The following is a 26,756-nucleotide window of genomic DNA, read 5'->3' as shown; positions in this document are numbered from 1 at the left end:
CTGTGTAAATTGTCCTTATATCCAGCATTCTTGCTGAATTCACTTATTAATTATAATAGTTTATTGATTCCATTGCATTTTTTATATATGATTAGTATCATATACAAATATTGACAGTTTTTTATCTCCTCCTGCCAATTCTTATACCTTATACCTTCTTCGTCACATGTTGACCAAGTGTCTTTTCTGGCCCGCCAGTCTAGCCCTCTGGAAGTTTCTAGAGTAAGCAACTGCAGTAGAAGTGGGCTTCTTGGACTACCAGGTCTCATTCCTAAGGGGTGGCACCTGAAAGTCCTCCATTAAGTATGATGGTTGTTTGGTTCAGTTCTGAGTATGCCTTTATTAAATTAAGACAATTTCCTTCTATTCCATTTCTTTGTAGGAGCCTTTAATCATAAATAAGTGTTGAATTTTATCAATTGCTATTCTTTATCTGTGATATAATCTCACAGTTTTTCTCTTTTATCCTATTACCACATTGATAGATTTTCTTTGAATTTCTGAGCAGTATCCTTGATCATTTTATTTTTTAGTATATTGTTGGATTAGACTAGTTATTTATTTATTTATTTTTTGAAACAGAGTCTCACTTTGTTGCCCAGGCTAGAGTGAGTGCTGTGGTGTCAGCCTAGCTTATAGCAACCTCCATCTCCTGGACTCAAGCAATCCTACTGCCTCAGCCTCCCGAGTAGCTGGGACTACAGGCACGTGCTACCATGACCAGCTAATTTTTTCTCTATATATTAGTTGGCCAATTAATTTCTTTCTATTTTTAGTAGAGATGGGGGTCTCACTCTTGCTTAGGCTAGTTTTGAACTCCTGACCTCGAGCAATCTGCCCACCTCGGCCTCCGAGAGTGCTAGGATTACAGGTGGGAGCCACCGCGCCTGGCCTAGACTAGTTATTTTTTAATGTAGGATTTTTCATCTTTATTCTTTGATTATTGCTTTGTGCCTATGTGTACCCATTGTTCAGCACCTACTTACTAGGGAGAACATATGGTGTTTGGTTTCCCATTCCTGAGATATTTAACTTAGGATAATGGTCTCTGGTTCCCTCCAAGTTGCTGTAAACGATATTATTTCATTCCTTTTATGGCTGAGTAGTATTCCATGGTATATATGTACCACATTGTCTTTATCCACTCATGAATTTAATCCTTGAACATTCAGTGCCTGCCCTGAGGCTTTAGGGTTGCTTGGGAAGGTCTTTAGTTAACATTTCGACTTCCTTAATGGTTATTGAACTATTAAACTATATCATTCATATTTTAAAATAGAGAGTTTTTTTTTAACTTTCTAAACAACAACATGTAATTCAATTTTGTATGTGTATTTTAAATAAGTGATCATGTATATATAAATAATGTCAAGTAGCTGTTGTAGTCAAAGAATCATTTTCAGGTGTATATTTGACTGGAGTCTTAAGTCCAGATATTGTGGCACAATTGACCCAGTATTTTTGTTTGTTCGTTAACTATTACAACTAAAACTTACTACATTTATTTCCAGCAGATGAACCAGATGACCGAAGCTGGCTAGAACAGCATGTAGTTCATCAGTACTGGACGACTAGGCCCTCACGGTTTCCTCATAGTTTACATTTACACTCCAATTTAGCTGCTGTCTGGTAAGAAGCTACATTTTTGTTTTAATGTAATGATAGCAGAAACTTTGATGTTTAAACATTTGGCTTTGATTTGTGATTTAAATCAAGTACTTCCCTGAAGTTTAAACTTGATAGTTGTTTTTAACAATTCTAATTGAACAATTTTTAATTATTTAATTATTAGTGAAATAATGAAATTATAGTATTTAATTTTAATCTGTGTTTTGACTTTTTTTGTTGTTAATTTCAGTGTGAATGTACTGGTCATATTAGGCCATTATTTGATTTCTGTTTTAGTATACTTATTACAAAAATGCACTTACTGTTTTCAAAAAAACAACAGTGCATAGTTTTAAACATTTGCCTAAATCAGCAGTTAACATAACAATTACAATTGCTCTGAAAGTGCTTCTCAGAGTATTTCAATTGACTTATGAAAATAAATATGAAAGGCATATAGGTGTTTATTATGTTTATTTGGTAATTGATCATTACTTAAGTTAGCACTGAATTGCATATATCCTTTGGGACAAGTTCTTTTACTTAGTTAGAAACCATTCTATTGACATTTGATGTTTGCTGTCTAACAGGGACCAACACTTGTATAGCAGCGATCCATTGTATGTTCCAGATGACAGAGTTTTTGTTACTGAGACACAGGTTATTCGGGAAACCCTATGGTAAGATCTGTTAACCTAATTAATAGTCTGGAAGGCTTTAAAGGAAAGTGTTCTGGTGTTTTTCACAGGCAGACTAGAAATAGGCCATTAGGTATGAAGTTTAGTCTTCAAATTTGACTGTGAAGATTGTGAGATTTTGATATATTCACTTTTTTTCCAGGTTAAAAAATTTAATATATGACTAAATTAGATTAGTCCATCATTTCTTTAATATCTGAGTTCAAAGCAAAGTTTGCTGCTGACTGTTTTTAATAGGCAGAGTGTATCAATGAAAGCTTGTGCCCATACCTGGAAGCCAGGAATCTAATGCGGTATGTGGTGCTGTCACTACAGAAATTCCAAGTCCTGGTGCTCTCACCATAAAGTATGATATTGACATTCTTAGAAATGGGAGGATCTTTTTGTGTCATGAAGCATGTGAGGGAGATGCTTTGGCAACACTGTTTCGCACTTCTCTCTAAGATGACATTGAAATGTCTTGAGTCTTAAGGTAATCAGATAAAAAGATTGATGTCTTCCATTTTTTTATTATCTAATAATTTCTAATTATTGTATTTTTACCTCCCAATTCTGAATTTTTAATAAAAATTTTCTGGACATACTGTAGTGAACATTTTTCTAGACTAGTACATTCATCCTTTTAAAATTTCATTTCAGGTTACTTTCAGGAGTGAAAAAGCTCTTTATATTTCAATTGATAGATGGGAAGGTAACAGTGAGAAACAATATCATAGTAACTCATTTGACACACGTAAGTTATTTGTATTTATTGTAATTCAAGAATTAAATGATGGGCCGGGCGCAGTGGCTCACGCCTGTAATCCTAGCACTCTGGGAGGCCGAGGCGGGCGGATTGCTCAAGGTCAGGAGTTCGAAACCAGCCTGAGCAAGAGTGAGACCCTGTCTCTGCCATAAATAGAAATAAATTAATTGGCCAACTAATATATCTAGAAAAAATTAGCCGGGCATGGTGGCGCATGCCCGTAGTCCCAGCTACTCAAGAGGCTGAGGCAGTAAGATTGCTTGAGTCCAGGAGTTTGAGGTTGCTGTGAGCTAGGCTGATGCCATGGCACTCACTCTAGCTTGGGCAACAAAGCAAGACTCTGTCTCAAAAAAAAAAAAAAAAAAAAAAAAAAAGGATTAAATGATAGTATTTATGTGAACTGTGGTAATATAATTTTAGGATATTTTATAGTATTAAAATTAATTATTAAACACATTTAAGATTTAAAAAGAAAATTAAGTTGTTCACAGAATTCTTTAATATTGTTTGTGGCATATTTGATTTTGATTTGCATTTTCTGCTTTTTCTTTCTGTCATTCTATATTGGGAAAGCTGTAATATCTATAAGTTTTTTGCCTACAGTACATTTACCTTATATGTGTTTTTAAAAAATATAAGCCACAATTCTATATTCTATTGAAATTAATGTTCTCTTTTTTTCTTTGAATATAAAACTAAATATTCCTTATTACCTTGTCTTCTACTAAACATAATGTTTAAAATAATCACAAAATAAATATTTTACTGTGAGTGGGAAGTGAATTTGAATGTTTATAGAAGACCAACTTTAAATAATTATAATTTGCTTCTGTCGTAGAACTGTTTACGATCTGTGCTGGAACAAATAGCAGCATATGGCCAGGTTGTGTTTCGACTCCAGGAGTTCATCGATGAAGTTATGGGACACAGCTCCGAAAGCTTGCCGCCTGGAAGTGGTTCTGTTTCTAAGAAGTCGACCGAAGCTCCCTTTAGAACCTACCAGGCTTTCATGTGGGCCCTATACAAATATTTCATTAGTTTCAAAGAAGAACTTACAGAAATTGAGAAGTGCATCATCAATAATGGTATTTAAATGTTCTTCACTTTTACTCATAAGACACACAATTCATTTTTTTGTTTGATGTCCTGTTTAGTTTGAATAGTTCAGATTTTGAATGCCATTTAGGTTATTCATTGATATAACATTTGAAAGTTGCATAACAAATAAGTAATCTCATGAATGTATTCATTTTTAAAGTTTAAAATTTAGATTTTAAGCCATTCATATTTTTAAAAATCAAAACACTACAGAAGGATTTAGAGTGAAAATTCTTCTTTCTGCTCTAGTTCCTGAGCCAGTCATTTCCCCTCCCTAGAAACAACCGGGTCCTCAGTGTCTTGTCCATCCTTTCAGAAGTAGTTTAGTCATATACAAGTGAGGCATATGCACATACACAAACCTACAGTCATTATACTACTCTTTTGATTGTTTTCTAATTTAGATTTTGGGGATTGTACCATACAACAAGAGCCTCCTTCTTCCTTTTTATAAATTGAGTGTTTCACTGTATAGTTGTATCATAGCCCAATCCTCCTTGATGGACATTTAAGTTATTTCCAATCGTTTGCTATTACCAGCAGGGCTGCAACGATAACCACTTAGACATATCCATAATCCTACACATGGAGCAAGTTATCTGTAGGGTAAGTTCTTAAAAATGGAATTGCTGGGTCCACTGATACGTAATAGCATGTGTGATTTTGCTAGGTTTTGCTACATTGCTTTCCAGGGAGGTACAAGAAAATAAATTTATACTCTTGCCAGCAATGTGTATGAATACCTGTTTCCTCACACTCTTGCCAACAGTGTGTTATCAAACTTTTTGGTCTTCACCAATGTGACAGGTATAAAATGGTAACCCAGTATAGTTTTTTTCCGCCTTAACTTTTATTTTCAGTTACCACAAAAAAATAGAAAGGGTCCCATGTTCCCATAACCTTGCTTCCTTCAGTGGAGAATCCTTACGTAATTCTAGTACGTGGTCAAGACTGGGAAGCTGACACTGGCACAGCATATTAGCCAGGCTGCAGACCTGACATGGGTTTCACCAGTGTTGCAGGTACCGTGTTTCCCCGAAAATAAGACAGGGTCTTATATTTATTTTTCCTCAAGAAGATACCCTAAGGCTTATTTTCAGGGTATGTGTTATTTTCCCCTCAAAGCCTCAGCTTGCAGCATGCTCAGGATGGCCAGGATCTGACAGGGGGAGCCAGCCTTTTGGTGGGGCTGCCCACACCTTTCCGGTCACCTCTGGGATAGTAACTGTCATGATGGGGCAGATGAGAAGGGCTGCTTGTTGTCTTTACCACTCTGTGACGAAATGCATGGGTTGTGCAGATACACTGCGTAGCCACGCCCATCACTCTATCTTATTTTCAGGATAGGGCTTATATTGTGCAAATGCTTAGAAATCCTGCTAGGGCTTATTTTATGGGTAGGTCTTGTTTTGAGGGAAACACGGTACTTGATTTAAGTGGGTGGCAGGGGGAGGAGTGATATCTTTGTGCATAGTTCTGTGCCATTTTATCACATGTATAGATCTGCATAACCACTTCCACATTCAGGACACTGAGCTGTGCCATCACCCCATAGAAACTTGCTTATGTAACCCTTTGTTATCACCACAGCCTCCCATTGTGGGTGTTTTTGTTTTACCTGGTATCATTTTAATTTTCAGTCTTTTATTATAAGTGAGGTTGAATGACTCTCTATATGTCTAAGAATCAGTTGTCTCTCCTTTTCTGTGAACTGTCAGTTCCTTTATAGATTATTTTTCTGCTGAGTTTTCTTTTTCTCCCTAACTTGCAATTCTTTCTCCCTTAGGGGAATTAGTTCCTTGTGATGTGAGATTAAAACCCACCATCTTCCATTTTGTCATGCCTCTCCATAAGCCTAATAAGTAGCTTAGCATTTATGTCACGTGTTGTATGCTGATACTTTTCCTTGCTGTTGACTTTCATTTATTGATATTTGCAGATACTACAATAACTCTTGCAATAGTGGTGGATAAGTTGTCATCTCGGTTGGCTCAGCTCAAGGTTCTGCACAAAGTGTTTAGTACTGGAGTAGCAGAAGTTCCACCTGACACTCGGAATGTTGTCCGAGCATCTCACCTGCTCAACACCCTGTACAAGGCCATTCTTGAATACGACAGTGTTGGAGAAGCCTCTGAGCAAACCGTATGTGGGACCTCTGCCTAGTCTAAAGTGTGTCACTCTATCCCGCACAGCAAGGGAGTGGTGGATGGCCCTCACAGTTGTTTATTAAATGATGCTTACATAGTGGTTTGTCAGGCAGTTGTTCGGAGTTTTAAAATTAGGTTCCAATTTCAAGACTACAGGAAACTGACTTTTCAGCTCTAATTGCCAAAATCAACAGAAGGATGAGGCAAGAACAAAGAAGCAAGCTGTGATAAATACCTAGCTGATTTATATAGACATTTGCAATAACCCTTTTTCATATGAGAACACAAATCTGTTATATGAGATCCCTAAAGTAGCCACATCCATAGAAACAGAAAGTGGAATGGTGATTACCAGGGCCAGGGAATGGGGAGTTGTTTATTAGGTACAGAGTTTCAGTTTTACAACATGAAAAAGTTCTAGAAATCTGTGACAACAGTGTGAATGTACTTAAAACCACTGAACTTAAAAATGGTTGAGATGGTAAATCTTATGTTATATTTTTTTACCACAATTTTTAAAAAATACAAATCTAGAGGCTATAATCTAGAAAGCTGCAGGCTTGTTTGAGTGCATATTTTCGGGTACTTTTTAGTTTGCTGGTGTAACTTTACCTTGCCATTTGGTATGGGAGTTCAATAGAAAGGAGGTTGATTTCTCTCAGTGCTGCCATTTTTGTCCTTTTTTGAGAACTGCAGGAGAGTGAAGTAATCTCAATCATAGTAGATACTGTGCTGGTAGTTCTATTTAGATCAGGAAACCATATCTGTTTGCCTGGGCCATCCCAGATTAGCCTGCTTCCCTGTATAATTCTCACTCTCAAGAGGGTCCCTGTATGGACTAAAACAATATGGTTATCCCATATTTAGGTGAGCTTTTCATAAGGATTTTATAGTGTACTTTTTTGGATTTTTAATTTCTTTGTGTCCAAAAAACACAGAAATCTGATTACTCTTTAAAAGGCATTTCAGAACTGTTTGAACCTCATTTTACCTAGTGATCAGGTTGCTCTGAGAGTTAACTTGTGTACACTCTCTACCTTAGGTCTCCCTCCTGTTCTCTCTCTGGGTGGAGACAGTACGGCCCTACCTGCAGACGGTGGACGAGTGGATTGTGCACGGGCACCTGTGGGACGGCGCCAAGGAGTTCATCATCCAGAGGTGAGGTAGAGGTTGCAGCTGGGAACGCAGGGCACACAGAGTGCTGGTTTCAGTAATTTGCTCCCACATGAAAATCAAATGCTTTTGTTAGTTTCAGATAGAGAAAGCATAGTTGAGAAAGCTCAGTTCAAATGACAGAGCTGTGTTGTCACCATATGAAAGTTCTGTATCATTTTTGTAGATGTTAGTACCAGCCAATTAAAAATATCTTTGTCCGAGTTTTATGTTAGTTCCTAGCTTTTCTTCAGCAAATTATATTTTTGGATGACTTATGGCTGACTGGTATGCTAAAATGCACACTGCTTCACATAAAATGAATTTAGGTGATATCAGATGGTTTCAGTTATTCCCACTGCGAATTATCAATACATTAAAAGCTATGAAAATGTCAAATGTATGCCTCTAATATAGTTATTTCTCAGAATATTTTTACCATTAGTATGATATTTAATAAAACAATTAAGGAAAATTGTCAATCCATTTATCATGATTTCCCTTCAGTTAATTGATTTTTCTGAATAGACTCATATAAACTGCAATGTGTGACTTCTTGTACTCTTTTAACTCAGTTTTAAGTTATGCAATCTATTTAAATGTATGGTTTCTATTGATAGCTATCCCTTGAACTCATCAGGAAGGACAACTTTAAGTCCTTAGTGTTCTGGAAGGGTAACACTATTTTACACAGGGCTCACGTATAAATGAATTGGCCTTCCTTCAGCTAAGTCTCATGTCTGTCACTATGTCATGTTTTATCAATCTCACATGAGAATTTTTGTGAAAATGGGATTCTGACTATTCTTCTGAGGTGACCATAATTTCATTGTTAGAAGCAGTCCAATGAAGAATCTTTCTAGAGAAAAAAAGGTAAAGAAGTCTGCAATTATTTTCACAGTAGATGGTACATGGGTATATTTCATTCTACTTTTAAAGAGGATCAGGTTAGTCTTATTTTATTTAATTCCAATTTAGGAAACTGTACTTTAAATTTTACCTATATTACTCAGAGTATTTATCTGCTTTTCTTTTTTTCTTTTTGTAAATTGAGACAGAGTGTCACTTTGTTGCCTGGGCTAGAGTGCCATGGCATCAGCCTACCTCACAACAACCTCAAACTCCTGGGCTCCAGTAATCCTTCTGCCTCAGCCTCCCGGGTAGCTGGGACCACAGGCATGCACCACAATGGCTGGCTAATTTTTTCTATATATTTTTAGTTGGCCAATTAATTTCTTTCTATTTTTGTAGAGACGGGGTCTTGCTCTTGCTCAGGCTGGTTTCGAACTCCTGACCTTGAGCGATCCTCCCGCCTCGGCCTCGCAGAGTGCTAGGATTACAGGCATGGGCGACGGAGTACTTATCTGCTTTTCTATGCTAAACTGAGTCCAGATGCCCCATTTTGCCTGAAGATTACATTCATTTTGGAATGTCTGAATAACATACCTTAGCTAGAATAGGAATAGTGATGTTTTTTAGGAAGAGATGTTAAAGTTTAAAATTCTTTTGACTCTCTTTAGAAACAAAAATGTTCCGGTAAATCACAGAGACTTCTGGTATGCAACTTACACATTATATAGCGTATCGGAAAAGACAGAAAATGAAGAAAAAATGAGTGATAACGCTAGTGCAAGTTCTGGCAGTGACCAGGGGCCCTCCAGCAGACAGCACACCATGGTGTCCTTCCTCAAACCTGTCCTAAAGCAGATCATAATGGCTGGCAAGTCAATGCAACTGCTGAAGAACCTGCAGTGTGCAGAGAGCACCACGTGCCAGGCAGCGGCCAGAGGTAGCCTGTTCTTTTTTCATGTGTCTCCCTCAGTGTCAGGACCACTGCTCCCTGTTCCCTCTTGTCATCCTGAGATAGCTATTATTTTGTAGTTTGAAAGTCATTAAAGCCTCTTATTTTAGTGGAAATTATTGCCATGATTGAATTAATAATCATGCTGTTCTTGATTGAACAAAAGGTTTTCATCATTGGAAACTTTTAGCATCGTTTGAAAAGGCAGTGACAGTAAATTCCACATGTATTTTCCTTTTGATTCCTTAGGACTGGTGCTTTAAAAAATAATTTTCTGGCATTTTTCTTTTACTTTATTATTATTTAATTGACACATATCAATTGTACATATTTATGGGGTACATAGTGATGCTGCAATTCATGTAATGAACGTATACTAATCATATCACAGTAATTAGCATATTCATCATCTCAGACATTTATCATCTATTTTTGTTGGAAACATTCAATATCCTCCTTCTAGCTATTCAAAACTATAAAATATATTATTGTTAACAATAGTCATCCTATAATAGGATAGAACACTCGAACTTATTCCTTCTATCTAGCTGTAATTTTATATCCTTTAACAAATCTCCCCTATCCCTCCTTTTTCCCTGCACTTCCCAGCCCCTAGTATCCTCTGTTTTACTTTAACCTCTATAAGATCAACATTTTCTAGCTTCCACACACGAGTGGGAATATGTGGTTAACTTCTGTTTCTGGCTTATTTCACTTAACATAATGTCCTCAATTCCATCAGTGTGGTCACAAAAGGCAAGATTTCATTCATTTTTATGTCTGAATAAAATGTCTCTTGTGTATATGTACCATATTTATTCCATATCTTGGCTATTGTGATTAGTGCTATAACAAACATAGAGGTGCAGATGTCAACTTACTGATTTCCTTTCCTTTGGATAAATGTCCAGTAGTGGTATTGCTGGATCACATGATAGTTCTATTTGTGGGTTTTTGAGGGACCTCCATACTGTTCTCCATAGTGTCTGTACTAGTTTACATTCCCACCAACAGTGTATAAGAGTTCCCTTTTCTCAACATCTTCACCAGCATTAGTTATTTTTTGTCTTTTTGATAATAGCCATCTTAATTAGGGAGAGATGATACCTCATTGTGGTTTTGATTTGCATTTCCCCAATGATTAGTGATGCTGGACATTTTTTCATATATTTGTTGGTCATGTGTGTGACTTCTTTGGAGAAAACTGTTCAGATCATTTGCCTGTTTTTAAATCAGATTTTTGTTGTTGTTACTGAGAAGTTTAAATTTCTTATATATTTTGGATATTAATTCACTGTTGGATTAATAGTTTGCAAATAATCTCTCACATTCTGTTGATTGTGTTTTCACTCTATTGATTGTTTCCTTTGCTGTTCAGAAGCTTTTTAGTTTGGTTTAGTCCCATTTGTTTATTTTTTTGTTGTTGTTGCCTGTGCTTTTGAAGTCTTATTCCTAATCTATTTCTCAGACCAATGTCCTGAAGTATTTCCTCTGTTTTCTTCTAGTTGTTTTATAGTTTGGGGTCTTACATTTAGGTCTTTGATCCATTTTGAGTTGGTTTTTCTATCGCGTGAAAGGTACAGATGTAGTTTATTTCTCTCCTATGGATATTCAGTTTTCTCAGCACCATTTATTGAAGAGTCTGTCCTTTTTCCAGTGAGTGTTCCTGGGACCTTCATCAAAAATCAGTTGGCTGTGGATATATGGATTAATTTCTGGCTCTCTATTCTGTTCCATTAGTCTATGTGTCTGTTTTTATGCCAGTACCATCCAGTTTTGGTAACTATAGCTTTGTAGTATGTTTTGAAGTCTGTTGGTATAATGCCTCCAGTTTTGTTCTTTCTGCCCAGATTCCTTTGGCTATTCAGGGTCTTTTGTGGTTCCATACAAATTTGAGGATTTTTTTTTTCTATTTCTGTGAAGAATGACATTGGTATTTTAATAGGGATTGCATTGAATTTGTAGATTGCTTTGGATAGAATGGTCATTTTACAATATTAATTCTTCTGATCCATGGGATGTCTTTCCATTTGTATCTTCTTCATTTACTTTTTTTTTTTTTTTTTTTCCTGAGACAGAGTCTCACTCTGTTGCTGGGCTAGAATGCCATGGCATCAGCCTAGCTCACAGCAACCTCAAACTCCTGGGCTCAAGCGATCCTTCTGCCTCCGCCTCCCAAGTAGCTGGGACTACAGGCATGTGCTACCATGCCCGGCTAATTTTTTCTATATGTTTTTAGTTGGCCAATTCATTTCTTTCTATTTTTAGTAGAGATGGGAGGGTCTCGCTCTTGCTCAGCTGGTTTTGAACTCCTGACCTCGAGCAATCTGCCCTCCTCGGCCTCCCAACGTGCTGGGATTACAGGCATGAGCCATGACGCCTGGCCCTTCTTCATTTACTTTAATCAGTATCTTGTAGTCTTCCTTGTAGAGGTCTTTCCCTTCCTTGGTTAAATTTATTTGTAGTTTTTTTTCCCCAGGTATTATAAATAGGATTGTTTTCTTGATTTCTTTTTCACTAGCTCGTTGTGCATGTATAGAAACACTACTGACTTCTATATGTTGATTTTGTATCTTACAACTTTATTGGATTCATTTATCAGTTCTAAACATTTTTTGGTAGAGTCTTTAGGTTTTTCTATATATAAGACCACGTAGTCTGCGAACAGGGATAATTTGACCTCCTCCTCTCCAGTTTGTATGTCCTTTATATTAATATTTTTCTTTTGCCTAATTACTCTGGCTGGGACATCTAGTACTATGTTGAATAAGAGTGGTCAGAGTGACATTCTTATCTTGTCCCAGTTTTTAAAGGAAAAGCTTTCAGGTTTTCTCAGCTCAATATTATGTTAGCTGTGGATTTATCATATGTGGCCTTTATGATGTTGATGTACTTTCCTTTTATATCTAACTTATTGAGAGTTTTTATCATGAAGAGATGTTGAATTTTTTGAATGCTTTTTCTCTCTGTATGTTGAATTATATGGTTTTTGTCCTTCATTCTATTAGTATTATGTTTAACATTTATTGATTTGGATATGTTGGACCATTCTTGCATTCCTGGGATAAATCCCACTTGATCATGGTGTATTATCTTCTTGATGCCTTGTTAGATTTGATTTGCTAGTATTTTGTTGAGGATTTTTGTATCCAGGTTTATCAAGGATATTGGCTTGTAGTTTTTGTTTGTTTGTTTGGCGGTTTTTGTGGGGGTTACCTTGTCCAGTTATGGTATAGGGTTATACTGGCCTTGAAGAATGACTTTGGAAGAATTTTTTTCCTCTGCTTTAATTTTTTGGGGATAGTTTGAGAAGAATTGGTATTAATTCTTTAAAGGTTTGGTAGAATTCAGTGTGAAGCACTGAAGCAGTGAAGCCATCCAGTCCTGGCTTCTATTTGTTGATATACTTTGTATTACTGATTCAATCTCCTTACTTTTCTTGATCTTCTCAGGTTTTCTGTTCTTCCTTGGTTTGATTTTGGTAGGTTGTATATGTCCAGAAATGTATCCATTTTCTTTAGGTTTTCAAATTTATTGGTGTACAGTTGTTCATAGTAGTCTCTAATGATCCTTTAGTATTTCTGTGATAGCCATTACGATATCTCCTTTTTGTTTCTAATTTTATTTACTTGGGTTTTCTCTCTTTTATTCTTAGTCCGGTTAAAGGGTTATCAAGTTTGTTTATCTTTTCAGAAAACCAACTTTTTCTTTTATAAATTTTTTTAGTATGAATTTTTTTTATTTCTACTCTGATCTTTATTCTAATTTTGGGTTTGGTTTGTTCTTACTTTTCTATATGTGTTAGGTTGTTTTTTTTTTTTTTTCACTGCAAAAACGTCCCTTTATAGGTTGTTTATTTTTAATTTGTAGTTTTTGATGTAGGCATTTATTATTTTAAACTTGCCTCTTAATACTGCTTTTGCTGTGTCCCATAGGTTTTTTTTGTTTTGTTTTGTTTTGTTTTGAGACAGAGTCTCACTCTGTTATCTGGGCTAGAATGCCTTGGTGTCAACCTAGCTCACAGTAACCTCGTACTCCTAGGCTCAAGCGATCCTCCTGCCTCAGCCTCCCAAGTAGCTGGGACTACAGACACACGCCACCATGCCTGGCTAAATTTTTCTATATATTTTTAGTTGGCCAATTAATATCTTTCTATTTTTAATAGAGATGGGGTCTCACTCTTGCTCAGGCTGGTCTCGAACTCCTGACCTTGAGTGATCCACCCGCCTTGGCCTCCAGAGGGCTAGGATTACAGGCATGAGCCACCACACCCGGCCTCCCATAGGTTTTTATGTGTTGTGTTTGTATTTTTATTTGTTTCAAGGAATTATTTTATTTTTTTATTTTATTTTATTTTATGTCTGACAGCCTTGTCTCACCTTGTTGCCCAGGCTGGTCTCAAACTCCTGGCATAAAGCAATCTTCCCACCTCAGGCTCCCAAATAACTGGGATTATTGAGCCACTGAGCTCAAATTATATAATTTCATTATTTTTTTTCCTTCACCCATTGGTCATTCAGGAACTTGTTGTTTAATTTCCATGTATTTATATAGTTTCAAATGTTCTTCTTGTTTTTTATGTCTAGTTTTATTCCATTGTGGTTAGATAAGATACTTTATGTATCAGTTTTTAAAAATATTTTTGAACTTCATTTGTGTCCTGATATATAGTCAGTCCTGGAAGATGTTCCATGTGCTGATGAAAAGAATATGTATTCTGTAGCTGTTATGTCAAATGTGTCTGTGAGTATCTGTTAGGTCCGTTTGGTCTGTGGTACAGTTTAAATTCGATGTTCTTTGTTGATTTTCGGTCTAGATGATCTGCCTATGGCTGAGAGGGGTTGTTGAATTCCTCAACTATAATTGTATTGAAGTCCATCTCTCCTTTTAGATCTAATAATATTTGCTTTTTATGTCTTGCTGCTCCAGTGTTGGGTGCATATATACTTACAGTTATATTCTTTTTCTGAATTGATTCTTTTATTATGTAATGTCTTTCTTTGTCTCTCTTTATAGCTTTTGACTTGAAGTTTGTTTTGTTTGCTGTAAGTTTAGCTACTCCTGCCTACTTTTGGTTTCTGTTTGCATGGAATGTCTTTTTCTATCCCTTCATTTTCACTCTGTGTGCGATTTTACAGGTGAGGAGTTCCTTTTTTAATTATTATTATTATTTTGAGACAGAGTCTCACTCTGTTGCCTGGGCTAGAGTGCAGTGACATCATCATATAGCTCACTGCAACCTCAAACTCCTGGACTCAGGCAATCCTCCTGCCTCACCCTCCCAAGTAGACAGGACTACAGGCACACACTACCATGCCCAGCTAATTTTTTTCTAATTTTTTTAGTAGAGATGGGGTCTCACTCTTGTTCAGGCTGGTCTTGAAGTGTTTAGCTCTTGAAAACCATGAACCCTGGCAGGTAGGAATTTGTTGATGAGCATTTCAGGCTTGATCATAGATGTAGAGAAAATCATATGATTTCTGGTCTTTTTTTTTTTTTTTTTTTTTTTTTTTTTTTGAGACAGAGTCTCGCTTTGTTGCCCAGGCTAGAGTGAGTGCCGTGGCGTCAGCCTAGCTCACAGCAACCTCAAACTCCTGGGCTCGAGTGATCCTTCTGCCTCAGCCTCCCGGGTAGCTGGGACTACAGGCATGCGCCACCATGCCCGGCTAATTTTTTATATATATATCAGTTGGCCAATTAATTTCTTTCTATTTATAGTAGAGACGGGGTCTCGCTCTTGCTCAGGCTGGTTTCGAACTCCTGACCTCGAGCAATCCGCCCGCCTCGGCCTCCCAAGAGCTAGGATTACAGGCGTGAGCCACAGCGCCCGGCCGATTTCTGGTCTTTTTTGATTTGACTTGTAAATCATCTCAGTGTTGTATTAATTATTTTTATATTACTGTTTCTACTTGAAATAATACTTTCGCTTTGTAGACTATTTCATTTTCATCTGAATGGTAAATGTAATGAGCTTTCTAGGCCACTGTCGGAGTGTTTTTTCCAATGAAATTGTGACTCCTCTTAGTGTTATCAGTTATGCAGTATACATGCATAGTTTGCTATACTATAAAGGTAAAAGTAAAGAAACAGGGTGGAACTTCATAGGCCACAGGAAAAATACCACACTGTATTAGGATGAAATTACTTACTATTTCTTAAGGTTACTTAATATTGTTTGCCAGAACATAGTTTACGTATTTCTTTACGTTTCAGATGCAGAAAGAAAAAGCTTATACACCCTCTTTCTGGAATCTGTACAGTCCCGGCTTCGACATGGAGAAGATTCCACTCCACAGGTTCTTACTGAGCAACAGGCAACCAAAGAGAACCTAATCAAGATGCAGTCCATTGCTGAAAGGCATCTTGAACTGGATGATATTCATGATCCCCTGCTTGCCATTAACTTTGCAAGGTGATGAGCACCTGCATGATTTTCAGGGGTTGAAATGGCAGAATCTGTGCAGTGTTTATAACTGTTTGTTTCTGTCAGGTAGAGCTTTCCAGCCTTAAACACAAAAGCCCTTGTAGCCTACCTTTCTGATGAACAGAGTACAAAAGGATGTTGTGTTCCCTTATTTCAGATGTATAGTGTGGCCTCCATGTTGTTTGTGGAAGTCCACAGGCTCAGCCTTGCCATCCTGCCTCTGTGCCCTCAGGCCCCTGGGGGTGCTGTCACTCGCCCCAGAGATGCTCCTGAAAGTCTGGGTCACAGGAGAGTATCAGGCACATATTCAGTCGGGATCTCCCTTGGCATAAAACATGTCTTGGGCTTAAGATGCTTTTAGATGCTTAGACTAGTGCAGGCGTCCTCAAACTACAGCCCACGGGCCACATGCGGGTGTTTTTGCCCATTTGTTTTTTTACTTCAAAATAAGATATGTGCAGTGTGCATAGGGATTTGTTCATAGTTTTTTTTTAAACTATAGTCCAGCTCTCCAACAGTCTGAGGGACATTGAACTGGCCCCATTTAAAAAGTTTGAGGACCCCTGGACTAGTGGAATAAGTCGTTAATGCCCACACAGTGCCGACTGTCTGATGGCCAGCATTCGCTGTATGCAGCACTAATAACTAGGATGACCTCCTCCAGTACCTGACCCCGAAGCACCAACGACTCTGAAAGACTGGTTCACTCAAAGGATATTTGAGGGGAAAGATTTTCCTCTTTCTGTAATAGTTGGCAATTTTAGGACTAAAGGTAAAAAATGGGACTCTGGGGTTTTGACTTAAGAGAATTCTGTTAACAGTAGCTCATAAAAAGAAAACTCACATTTTTTTTCTTGAAGGTTGTATTTGGAGCAGAGTGACTTTCACGAGAAGTTTGCTGGTGGAGATGTATGTGTGGATAGATCGTCGGAATCTGTGACTTGCCAGACTTTTGAACTAACACTGAGATCTTGCCTCTATCCTCACATTGATAAGCAGTATCTAGATTGCTGTGGAAATCTCATGCAAACTCTAAAAAAAGATTACAGGTGAAAAGAAGTAATTTAGTTTTTTGGAAGTAGTCAATAGCTGATTGTACATACTTTAAGAACTGTTAAGATTATTTTAAAACCTGTATTTCTCCTAGCACTCTGGGAGGCTGAGGCGGGTGGATCGCTCAAGGTCAGGAGTTCGAAACCAGCCTGAGCAAGAGCAAGACCCCATCTCTACTAAAAATAGAAACAAATTAATTGGCCAACTAAAAATATATAGAAAAAATTAGCCGGGCATGGTGGCGCATGCCTGTAGACCCAGCTAGTTGGGAGGCTGAGGCAGAAGGATTGCTTGAGCCCAGGAGTTTGAGGTTGCTGTGAGCTAGGCTGATGCCATGGCACTCTAGCCCAGCAACAGAGTGAGACTCTGTCTCAGAAAAAAAAAAAAAGATGAAAAAAAACAAACCTGTATTTCAAGTCAGTTTTTATTAGAGTGGAAAATGGATATTCAGTAAATGATTTTTTGAGAGGAATAATTGACCATTAGTATTTTCATAACTGTTGTGAAATTTTGTTTATTTCTGAGAATCTATCTCAAAAGAAATGCAAAAAAAGTTTATCACACAAAAATGCCCATCACAAAGTTTTTTTATTAGAATGAAAAACATGAAATTACTTAGTAATAGATGCTAGTTCTTTAAACTATGGCATATCCATAAATGGAATAAATATGGCATATCTGTATCCATGTATGAATTTTGTAAAGTTCATAAAAATTATTTTCATTAAACAGTAGGATATATAATATGGTAGAACTATATTTTTTTAAATGCATAAAAAATACTAGAAAGAAATACTCTAAATATTAGCTATAGGAATTCATGCGTGGTGGGATTTGGATTAATTTTTTGTTGTTGTTACATTTTTGTGACTGCCCAATTTCCTGTTTCTTTTCTTTCCTTCCTTCTTTCTTTCTTTTTTTTTTTTGAGACAGGGTCTTGCTCTGTTTCCTAGGATAGAGTGCAGTGGTGTCATCATAGCTCATTGCAACCTCAATTCCTGGGCTCAAGTGATCCTCCTGGCTAAGCCTCCTGAGTAGCTGGGACTACTGGCATGCACCACCATGCCCTGTTAATTTTCCCATTTTTTGTAGAGATAGGGGTCTTGCTCTTGCTCAGGCTGTTCTTGAACTCCTGATCTCAAGCGATACGCCTGCCTCAGCCTCCTAAAGTGCTGGAATTATAGGCATGAGCCACTGTGCCTGGCCCAATTTTCTATTTTCTATAATGATATAGAAAGATAACATTTCTTTCTGATTATTTAAAGAAAATGTGCTATTTTTATTATTGAAAAAAGTCTTTAAGAGGTGTTAATATTTCTAATTTTCGTAAATATAGAATATTAACTTGTTTTACTAAAATGTCAGGGTATAACAGCTGGCATTGTTCCAGAATCCTGTCTTATGAATGTCAAAGATCTTCTTGTTGGTTATTTTCTCTCCATTCAGGTTGGTAGAGTACTTGCAGGCCATGAGGAATTTTTTCTTAATGGAAGGTGGAGATACCATGTATGACTTCTACACATCAATTTTTGATAAAATAAGAGAAAAGGAAACTTGGCAGAATGTGTCTTTTCTTAATGTCCAACTCCAAGAAGCAGTAGGACAACGTTATCCTGAAGATAGTTCACGGTAAAATATGGAAGGCACCTTTTTAAAAATTAGTATAAAATAAACCATTACCATGAAGTCTTCTATGAAATACATATATTATTTCATCCTCACACTATCCCTATGTGTCTTAATAATATTCATATTGGAAAATTGAGGTAATGGGTAGTAGCTAAGTGACTCCCAGTAAGTGAGAGAAGACGAGGTGGGACCTTGCATCCTGCACTGTACAGTGGCCTCCCGTGTGGGCTTGGAGCCTGTGCTTCCTCTCTCAGCTCCCATGCATCACTGGCTGCCAAGTTCATCAGTCCTGCCTCTTAGGGACCATTTCCCACCCTCCCAGGGCTAGCTCAGAGCTCTTCTGACTGCCTGTGGCTCTCAGCCTTGCTCCCTCCCACCAGAAGGGACTTCAGCTTCACCAGAGTGACTGCAGAACACCAGCACTGCCCTCCACCACACATGCTCAGGCTTGTCATGGGTGCCTCCTAATAGATGGGCTAAGCTTCGTCTCAGGAAAGAGAGAGCCTTTCACTGTCTGGCTCCATTTTCCCAACCTCGTATCTTACTTACACACACACACACACACACACACACACACACACCCCACCCCCCTCCTCTACACTTTGCACTGGCTCCATTTTCCCAACCTCGTATCACTCACTCACTCACACACACACACACACACACACACACACACACACCCCTCCCCCCCTCTCCTCTACACTTTGCACTTCAACCTCGTATCTTACACACACACACACACACACACATCCTCTCTCCTCTACACTTTGCACTTTAGGGACTCAGAAACCTTTCTGGGTTCCCCAAGTGTTGTTCTGCCCCCTCTTTCCCCCACCCCCAATGACATACTCTTCTGTTGCCGGGTCGCAGTGGTCTGCATGCTCCATGTCTTCATGTATCTGCACTGGGCTGGGAGTTCCAGAAGGGAGGAAAGATCAGTTCTCTATCACTCTAGTACCTGACAAAGTATTTAGCAGATGCCTCTTGAGCACTGAGTGAATGCAGATGTATCAGACTGTTAAGAGCTAAAAAAAAAATTCTGACTAGTGTCTCTGCCTTGGAACAAATCAGCTAATTCATAATCACACACTGCCCTTTACAGCTCTGGCTTAAGGTTAACCCCTCACTTTGCATCTTCCGTAGTGTGCATCCAGGTATCCTCTCCTAGCACCTCTGTGACTGGGAGAGTTGGCTTATTTCTCAGTAACCACTGATGGGACTGTTGTGAGGATTAACTGAGACAAGGACACTTTCGGTGCCTGGCACACGAACATTTCCATGTACGTGTTAGTTGCTTTCTTTCTCTTGAGAGTCATTCAACCCATCTCAGGAACCCATAGATAAAGCAGTGCCTGACACCTTTGCTGCAGGAGGCCGCATCTCATCCCAGTGGTGCTCGAGAAGGTGCTAAACTCATGAGCGTTGCTCACCTCACATGATATTCTCATCCTCCCCCAACCCCAGTCCTAAGCACGGGCTTCGCTAAGCCTGTTGCCTAAATTTTACCAGAATTAAGCTCCTGGCCTATTACCATTATATTTTCTTCTCCAACTTCCATCTTTTTTTCCCAATTAACTTATTACCATTGTTAAGTAACTCTTTTATAACTAAACTCATTATTTAGAAGTTTTCCCTCTCCCCTTATTTCTAAAACCAATTTTCTGCTCTAGAGTATATGTTAGAAAATATACATTTGTTGGAAATTTGCATTCCTTTTATGAAATAACAGTATCTTTTTTGGAATATTATGTAAATAAATGTTAAAATACTAGTTGTTATTTTAAAGGAACATTTCTATATGACATAGAACTTTCACAAACTAAAACTGAAATTTCTTTTATTTAGTCTATCTATATCTTTTGAAAATGTTGACACAGCTAAGAAGAAACTACCTGTTCATACCTTAGATGGTCTGACCCTGAGCTACAAGGTATATGCTGATATTCTTTGTACAAACATTATTTTCTATTAAAATTGAAACAATCAAGTAATGGTTACTTTTTATTCTAATTTTCTGTTTTTGTTTTCATAGGTCCCATGGCCTGTAGACATTGTTATAAGTTCAGAATGTCAAAAAATTTACAATCAAGTGTTCCTTCTCTTATTACAAATAAAGTGGGCAAAATATAGTCTGGATGTTTTACTATTTGGTGGTAAGATTTGTATTCAGCAGATAAATTGTAATTTAATTTTAGCCCTGAGAAAAAGAGGTTGTTGGTATTTGATTGTTTTTTTCTGTGTATGCAAATGCCAAAATGAAGAGTATTATAGCAACAGTTTTAGAAACATCAAGTATCTGAATCAGATATCAAGAAGTTGTATGTACATTTGATCCAAAGTGCAACAACTTGATTAGGAATGTAGCCAGAATAAATATTCTTCTTGGGTTATGCAAAAATTTCTAGTGACAAGTTAATGGGACTTTTACCTATTTTATGACAGTGATAACAAAAGTGATACAGGGAACTTTTCATGCTTTGCCTTCTAAAGGCATTGCAGTCTGGTCCCTGCTGTGCCTGTGTCAGTGCTTTCTGCAGGGCTGCTGTGCTCCTCAGAGCTCCCACCCCGTGTGATGGTGCAGTTGCTCTTCCCACCCACTTTGTTCTTTCAATCTTTTATAGAGCTGGTTAGTACTGCTGAACAACCACAACTTAAAGAAGGCCTTCTGCATGAACAAGACATAGCTGCTCAGTTTGGACCACAAAAAGAACCAGTAAGACAGCAGATTCATCGGATGTTCCTCTTAAGAGTGAAGCTCATGCATTTTGTGAACAGCTTACACAACTACATCATGACCAGGGTTTGTGTCTACCCTTCCACCTTAGTTCTGTCACTTTATTTATACAGTGGAATCCACAAAATACTTACAGATTGTGCAAATGGAACATACAACAAATTCGATCATAAAATAACATGGCAGGCCGGGCGCTGTGGCTCACGCCTGTAATCCTAGCTCTTGGGAGGCCGAGGCGGGCGGATTGCTCAAGGTCAGGAGTTCAAAACCAGCCTGAGCGAGACCCTGTCTCTACTATAAATAGAAAGAAATTAATTGGCCAACTGATATATATATAAAAAAAATTAGCCGGGCATGGTGGCGCATGCCTGTAGTCCCAGCTACCTGGGAGGCTGAGGCAGAAGGATCACTCGAGCCCAGGAGTTTGAGGTTGCTGTGAGCTAGGCTGACGCCACGGCACTCACTCTAGCCCGGGCAACAAAGTGAGACTCTGTCTCAAAAAAAAAAAAAAAAAAAAAATAACATGGCAGTGGGGAAAATGTTTTTTTAAACATACCAGAATTTGTGTACTCAGAGACAATTGTCTCTCCTCTCCAGTGGCCCGTTGGTGCAGCTGCAGCTCCCCTTTCAAAATTGTCTTCAGAACTTGCTGCATAGTCCTTTAAATTTCATCAGTGGTGACAGCTGTCCCTAGAAAATGGCTTCAGTATTTTAATAACAGCCATAATTCTCAGGCTAGTGTGGTGTGAGGGAGGAAGATGCAGCTGATTATATACTTTTTTTTCTTAAAAACAAGAAGTAAGTCACTATAAAGTAAATGAAACTGCTTTTCTTATACGTCTTAAAACCACTTCTAGAGGAAGTTCTGAAAGAGGAATTCAGATATTTGAGCATGAGCAGTATTATCAGAGGACAGTACTCATTTGTGGTTTAAAATTTAGAAACCCCCTCATTCATACCCATTCTGGTGTGTGAGTTCAAAGACCCTTCTCGTTTGGATGAAGTGACCCCTGAGGCCTGTGTGTTAGGCAGGAAGGGTATGGCAGATGTGCTGTTGTGCTCCTCTGACTGTATTACCGGCCTTCACAGGGCTGGTCCTACGGCCTTAGTTGTTAAGAGTAACTGATAGGAGTTTAAGTTTCTTCCTAGTTTTCTGTTTTTTATTTGAAGAACATCTGTGCTTCTTTTAGAGAAAGACCAATATATGAAAAATGGAACTTATAAAAACATATAAGTATATTGTAATTATTTGTATTATAAAAATAATACTTACAGGCCGGGTGTGGTGGCTCACGCCTGTAATCCTAGCACTCTGGGAGGACGAGGCGGGAGGATTGCTCGAGGTCAGGAGTTCGAAACCAGCCTAAGCAAGAGCAAGACCCCGTCTCTACTATAAATAGAAAGAAATTCATTGGCTAACTAATACAGAAAAAATTAGCCAGGCATGGTGGCTCATGCCTGTAGTCCCAGCTACTCAGGAGGCTGAGGCAGTAGGATTGCTTGAGCCCAGAAGTTTGAGGTTGCTGTGAGCTAGGCTGACGCCACAGCACTCACTGTAGCCTGGACAACAAAGTTAGACTCTATCTCAAAAAATAAATTAATTAATTAATAAAATAAAAATAATACTTACATTTATAACACATTTACCTGATAATTTTTTTAAATCAGTGCATCTTCTATACAGTTTGATGTATTTGTCCCTTCCCCTAGAAAATCTGTTAGTCCGAAGTTGGGCATTTATTCCCTGGTAAGTGGGTGTCCTATGGGACTGGCCCACTGTCCTCTTAGGATCAGAACACATCCAGTTGGCCTGCAAAGAATGGTACTTCATGAAACTTTACAGATGTGATTATTGAAGGAAGAACTTGAGAGGTTGGTAAAAAATTTTGTGTGCAGCACAAGAGTCCTCAAAGAAGTCTTCTGACTTAAGCTTTTCATCTTTCTCTTCCAAGATTCTGCACAGTACAGGGCTGGAGTTTCAACATCAAGTCGAGGAAGCCAAGGATTTAGATCAATTGATTAAAATTCACTATAGGTATTTGTCAACCATCCATGATCGATGTCTGCTGAGAGAAAAGGTATGTGAGATTTCTCCTGTAAATGTGGCCAGGGAGGCAGGAGGGAAGCTGGGCGTGTGGGGCTGTCTGCCAGCTTTGGATTTCGTGATTATGAAGCTTCTGTCCTGCAGAATATTTCTTTTTTTTTTTGAGACAGAGTCTCACTCTGTTGCCCGGGCTAGAGTGCCGTGGCATCAGCCTAGCTCACAGCAACCTCAATCTCCTGGGCTCAAGCAGTCCTTCTGCCTCAGCCTCCTGAATAGCTGGGACTACAGGCATGCACCACCATGCCTGACTAGTTTTTTCTATATATTTTTAGTTGGCCAATTAATTTTTTCCTATTTTTAGTAGAGACGGGGGTCTTGCTCTTGCTCAGGCTGGTTTCGAACTCCTGACCTTGAGCAATCCTCCCGCCTTGGCCTCCCAGAATGCTAGGATTACAGGTGTGAGCCACAGTGCCCAGCCCTGCAGAATATTCTTTAAGGAAGAACTAGATCAAATGAGGTTGCAAATGAGCTCCCTGTTACTGGAAATTACATCTAAGAGAAACACGAGAACTCTGTTTTGACAGCTGAGTTGTGTTATACTTGAATTCAGTTGTCTGCAGTTGTGGAGTAATCGTGCATTCAGCTTAGTGTGAATATATGCAATTATATAATATTGCAGCCATTGGAATTACCTGTCCCAGTTTCATTGGTGAATTTAAATGGCCATCCCAGGAAAATGGTAACTTGCTATGTTGGTTTGACTGTACTGCTGATGCCACCCGTATCCTGTGCATAGTAAATACATGGACCCAAACCCAGGTGGGCTTGGTTCAGAGCCTAGCACCCTTCTTTATACATATAGAATGTAGTCTCTGTGCTGATGCACTTTTTCTGTGACTCATTTAAATTAGGTAAAAATGTTGGTGTCAGTGTCCAAACTTAGTTACAGAGTCTGTGTTCTGACTGTAACTTTGTTCTCCAGGTCAGCTTTGTGAAAGAAGCTATCATGAAAGTGTTGAACTTGGCTCTCATGTTTGCAGATGGTTGGCATGCAGGCCTGGGGGCTTGGCGGTAAGTATGTAGCTCAAGAAGCCTCTATGTTGTAACCATTTTTAGCTTCTTTTTTAACTGCCTTCATTCAAGGAGGCTTTTGTTATCCTGGTAATACATCATAACCACTATATTTAAGAAGAATTGAATTTATTCACTAAAACTAGACAGCATCAAGTTTTGTGTAATTCTTAGCTTGGTGAAGTGGTGTCCACCTGTGGTCCCAGGTCCTTGGGAGGCTAAGGCAGAAGGATCACTTGAGGCCAGGAGTTTGAGACCAGCCTGGGCAACATAGCAAGATTCCATGTCAAAAAGAAAAAAATTATACTATTCTTTTATGAGAGGTAAAATAATAAGAAAAATCTAGTCTTTTAATTAGGACAAACAAATATTCTTACACTATATTCATGTTTTATTGTATAAGTTTTGTTAAATTTTTATTATGGAGACCTTCAGTCATCTACAGAAATGGGGAGACCAGCATAGCAAAACCCACGCACCCATCACCCTGCTTCAGCAGTGTCAGTGAGGGCCGGCTGTGCCGTGTCTGCCATCCACCCCCACTCACATTTGCCGAATTATTTTAAAGCAAATTCTGGACGTCATGCTGGATTGTAATCCAAAATTGTATCTTAGATGAGCCTTAAAAGATATTGTATAACTTAGAGTGTTTGTTATTCACATGTGTCATATATTAATAGAAAGGCAAATGCCCTGAAGTCAAGGGACAGTTGAGGACCCAGGAGCTCTTCCTGTCCAGCAAGGCCCATCCTCTACTGTTAACTCAAATGTATAGCTCAATATTTTGTCCCTGTCCTGTTTATAAAATGAATGCAGTGATAATTCTGCTATTACTTTCCTGAATAAAAGTACATGTCTGGTTGACCAGGCTGTTAGTAGTTTGTACTTAGTCCGTATTGGTGAAGAGATGAGAGTTCATTATTGTGCTGGTGTAATTCAAAGTCTTAACCTCTGTCTATACTCTAAATAAACAAACTAAGACAGTAGGTAAAAATAATTGCAAGCATGGAAATAGAAGTCTTACTTGTTTTGTTATTGCTGTCTCAAAGTTGTAAAATAATTTTGCTTTATGTGTCACTGTGGAGTGGAGGAGAAAATAACACTGCACATACGCTTTGCTAAAATTGAACTCTTCCACTTTCTTCTACAAATAAATTGTGAGGAAAAAGCAGGGTGTGAGGGGACTTAAGAAGAATATCAAGCACTACAGTTTATGAAAGTTCATTGATCCTGATTCAGACTTAAAGCAGAAAAGTGGGCTGGGCATGGTGGCTCACACCTATAATCCTAGCACTCTGGCAGGCCAAGGCGGGAGGATCGCTTGAGGTCAAGAGTTTGAGACCAGCCTCAGCAAGAGCAAGTCCCCGTTTCTACTAAAATAGAAAGAAATTAGCTGGACAACTAAAAATAGAAAAAATTAGCCGTGCACGGTGGCACACACCTGTAGTCCCAGCTACTTGGGAGGCTATGGCAAGAAGATTGCTTGAGCCCAGGAGTCTGAGGTTGCTTTGAGTTAGGCTGACGCCATGGCACTCTAGCCCAGGCAACAGAATCCTTTTTGATACTCAAAAAAATAATAAAAAAAAAAAGCAGAAGCACAAAAGTGAAAAATTGTGGAAGCTATGTGAAATTTGCTTGAATACCAATTGATCATTTGATGACATTGAAAAAGCATTATTTTTAAGGAAATGGTATTGTGGCTATGTTTTGAAAGGAATCTTTATATTTAAAGTATACATTTATACTTATGAAATATTTGTAACTGAAATGTTCTGATATCTCAAATTTGTTTCTAAATACTGTGGTGGGATTGAGGGGTGGTAAGCCTGGTACCTGGCATGGGTGCCAGCGAAGGCTTGGTGCTGGGCCGTGGAAGCCTGCTATGAAGTTCTCTCTTGCATGTGTGTGACATTTCCCTTTTTTTAAAAAAGAGGGGGGACTTTTATTAAATAATTTCAAATTTTAGGGCTTTTTGTTTGAGTAGCATTGTTTGTGCGACATATGGATGAGCATTGTCTTGTAAGAGGATTGGCCTGTCTCTGTTGACCAATCTCAGCTGTTAAATCGCAAGCATCTTCATCATTTCATCCAGCTGGTTACATAGACAGTCGCTGTAATTGATTGACAAGGTTTCACAAAGTTGTAGTGGATAATACCGGTGCTGGACCACCAAACAGACATCATTAGCTTTTTTCGATGGATATTTGGTTTTGGACTTGTTTCAGCACTTTATCCAGTCATTGTGCAGAATGCTTGTGATTGTCAAAAAGAATCTGTTTTTAATCACACTTAACAATACGGTATAGAAATGGATTGCCTTTATGTCATGACAGCAAAGAAAGGCAAGCTTCAAGACAGTTTTTTCTTTTGACATTTGTTTAATTTATGTAGTACTCATGTATCCAGCTGCTTTGCCTTATCAATTTGTTTTAAATGGTCTAACATTGTTGGAAGAGTAATATCAAACCTTGTTGTAGGTTGAGATAGATTCACTTCCACTACAGTTCTTAGTTTACCATTATACCCCTTGGTCTCAGGTTGTCCACGTGACT

The 26,756-nt window shown here is 38.3% G+C and overlaps 1 protein-coding gene across 2 annotated transcripts in view; it reads left to right on the top strand.

The window, feature by feature from the left end:
* The window catches only part of TUBGCP5 (tubulin gamma complex component 5), a 44,437-nt gene that overhangs the window by 15,762 nt on the left and 1,919 nt on the right, over positions 1-26,756 (top strand). The window contains exons 7-21 of one of the 2 annotated variants that reach the window (XM_012760262.2): positions 1,515-1,629; positions 2,199-2,288; positions 2,946-3,039; positions 3,890-4,136; positions 6,089-6,291; positions 7,339-7,454; positions 8,969-9,237; positions 15,463-15,661; positions 16,534-16,722; positions 18,173-18,355; positions 20,201-20,285; positions 20,388-20,508; positions 20,977-21,155; positions 23,042-23,167; positions 24,116-24,204. In XM_012760262.2, coding sequence (XP_012615716.1) covers positions 1,515-1,629; positions 2,199-2,288; positions 2,946-3,039; positions 3,890-4,136; positions 6,089-6,291; positions 7,339-7,454; positions 8,969-9,237; positions 15,463-15,661; positions 16,534-16,722; positions 18,173-18,355; positions 20,201-20,285; positions 20,388-20,508; positions 20,977-21,155; positions 23,042-23,167; positions 24,116-24,204 — 2,305 coding nt within the window. Of the gene's footprint in view, positions 1-1,511; positions 1,630-2,198; positions 2,289-2,945; positions 3,040-3,889; positions 4,137-6,088; positions 6,292-7,338; positions 7,455-8,968; positions 9,238-15,462; positions 15,662-16,533; positions 16,723-18,172; positions 18,356-20,200; positions 20,286-20,387; positions 20,509-20,976; positions 21,156-23,041; positions 23,168-24,115; positions 24,205-26,756 lie in introns of both variants that reach the window. The other variant, XM_012760261.3, reaches the window with a different exon arrangement.

The sequence above is a fragment of the Microcebus murinus genome, chromosome 7, assembly GCF_040939455.1.
Source record: "Microcebus murinus isolate Inina chromosome 7, M.murinus_Inina_mat1.0, whole genome shotgun sequence".
NCBI classification, from domain to species: domain Eukaryota; kingdom Metazoa; phylum Chordata; class Mammalia; order Primates; family Cheirogaleidae; genus Microcebus; species Microcebus murinus.
This window is presented reverse-complemented; position numbering and strand designations above follow the sequence as displayed.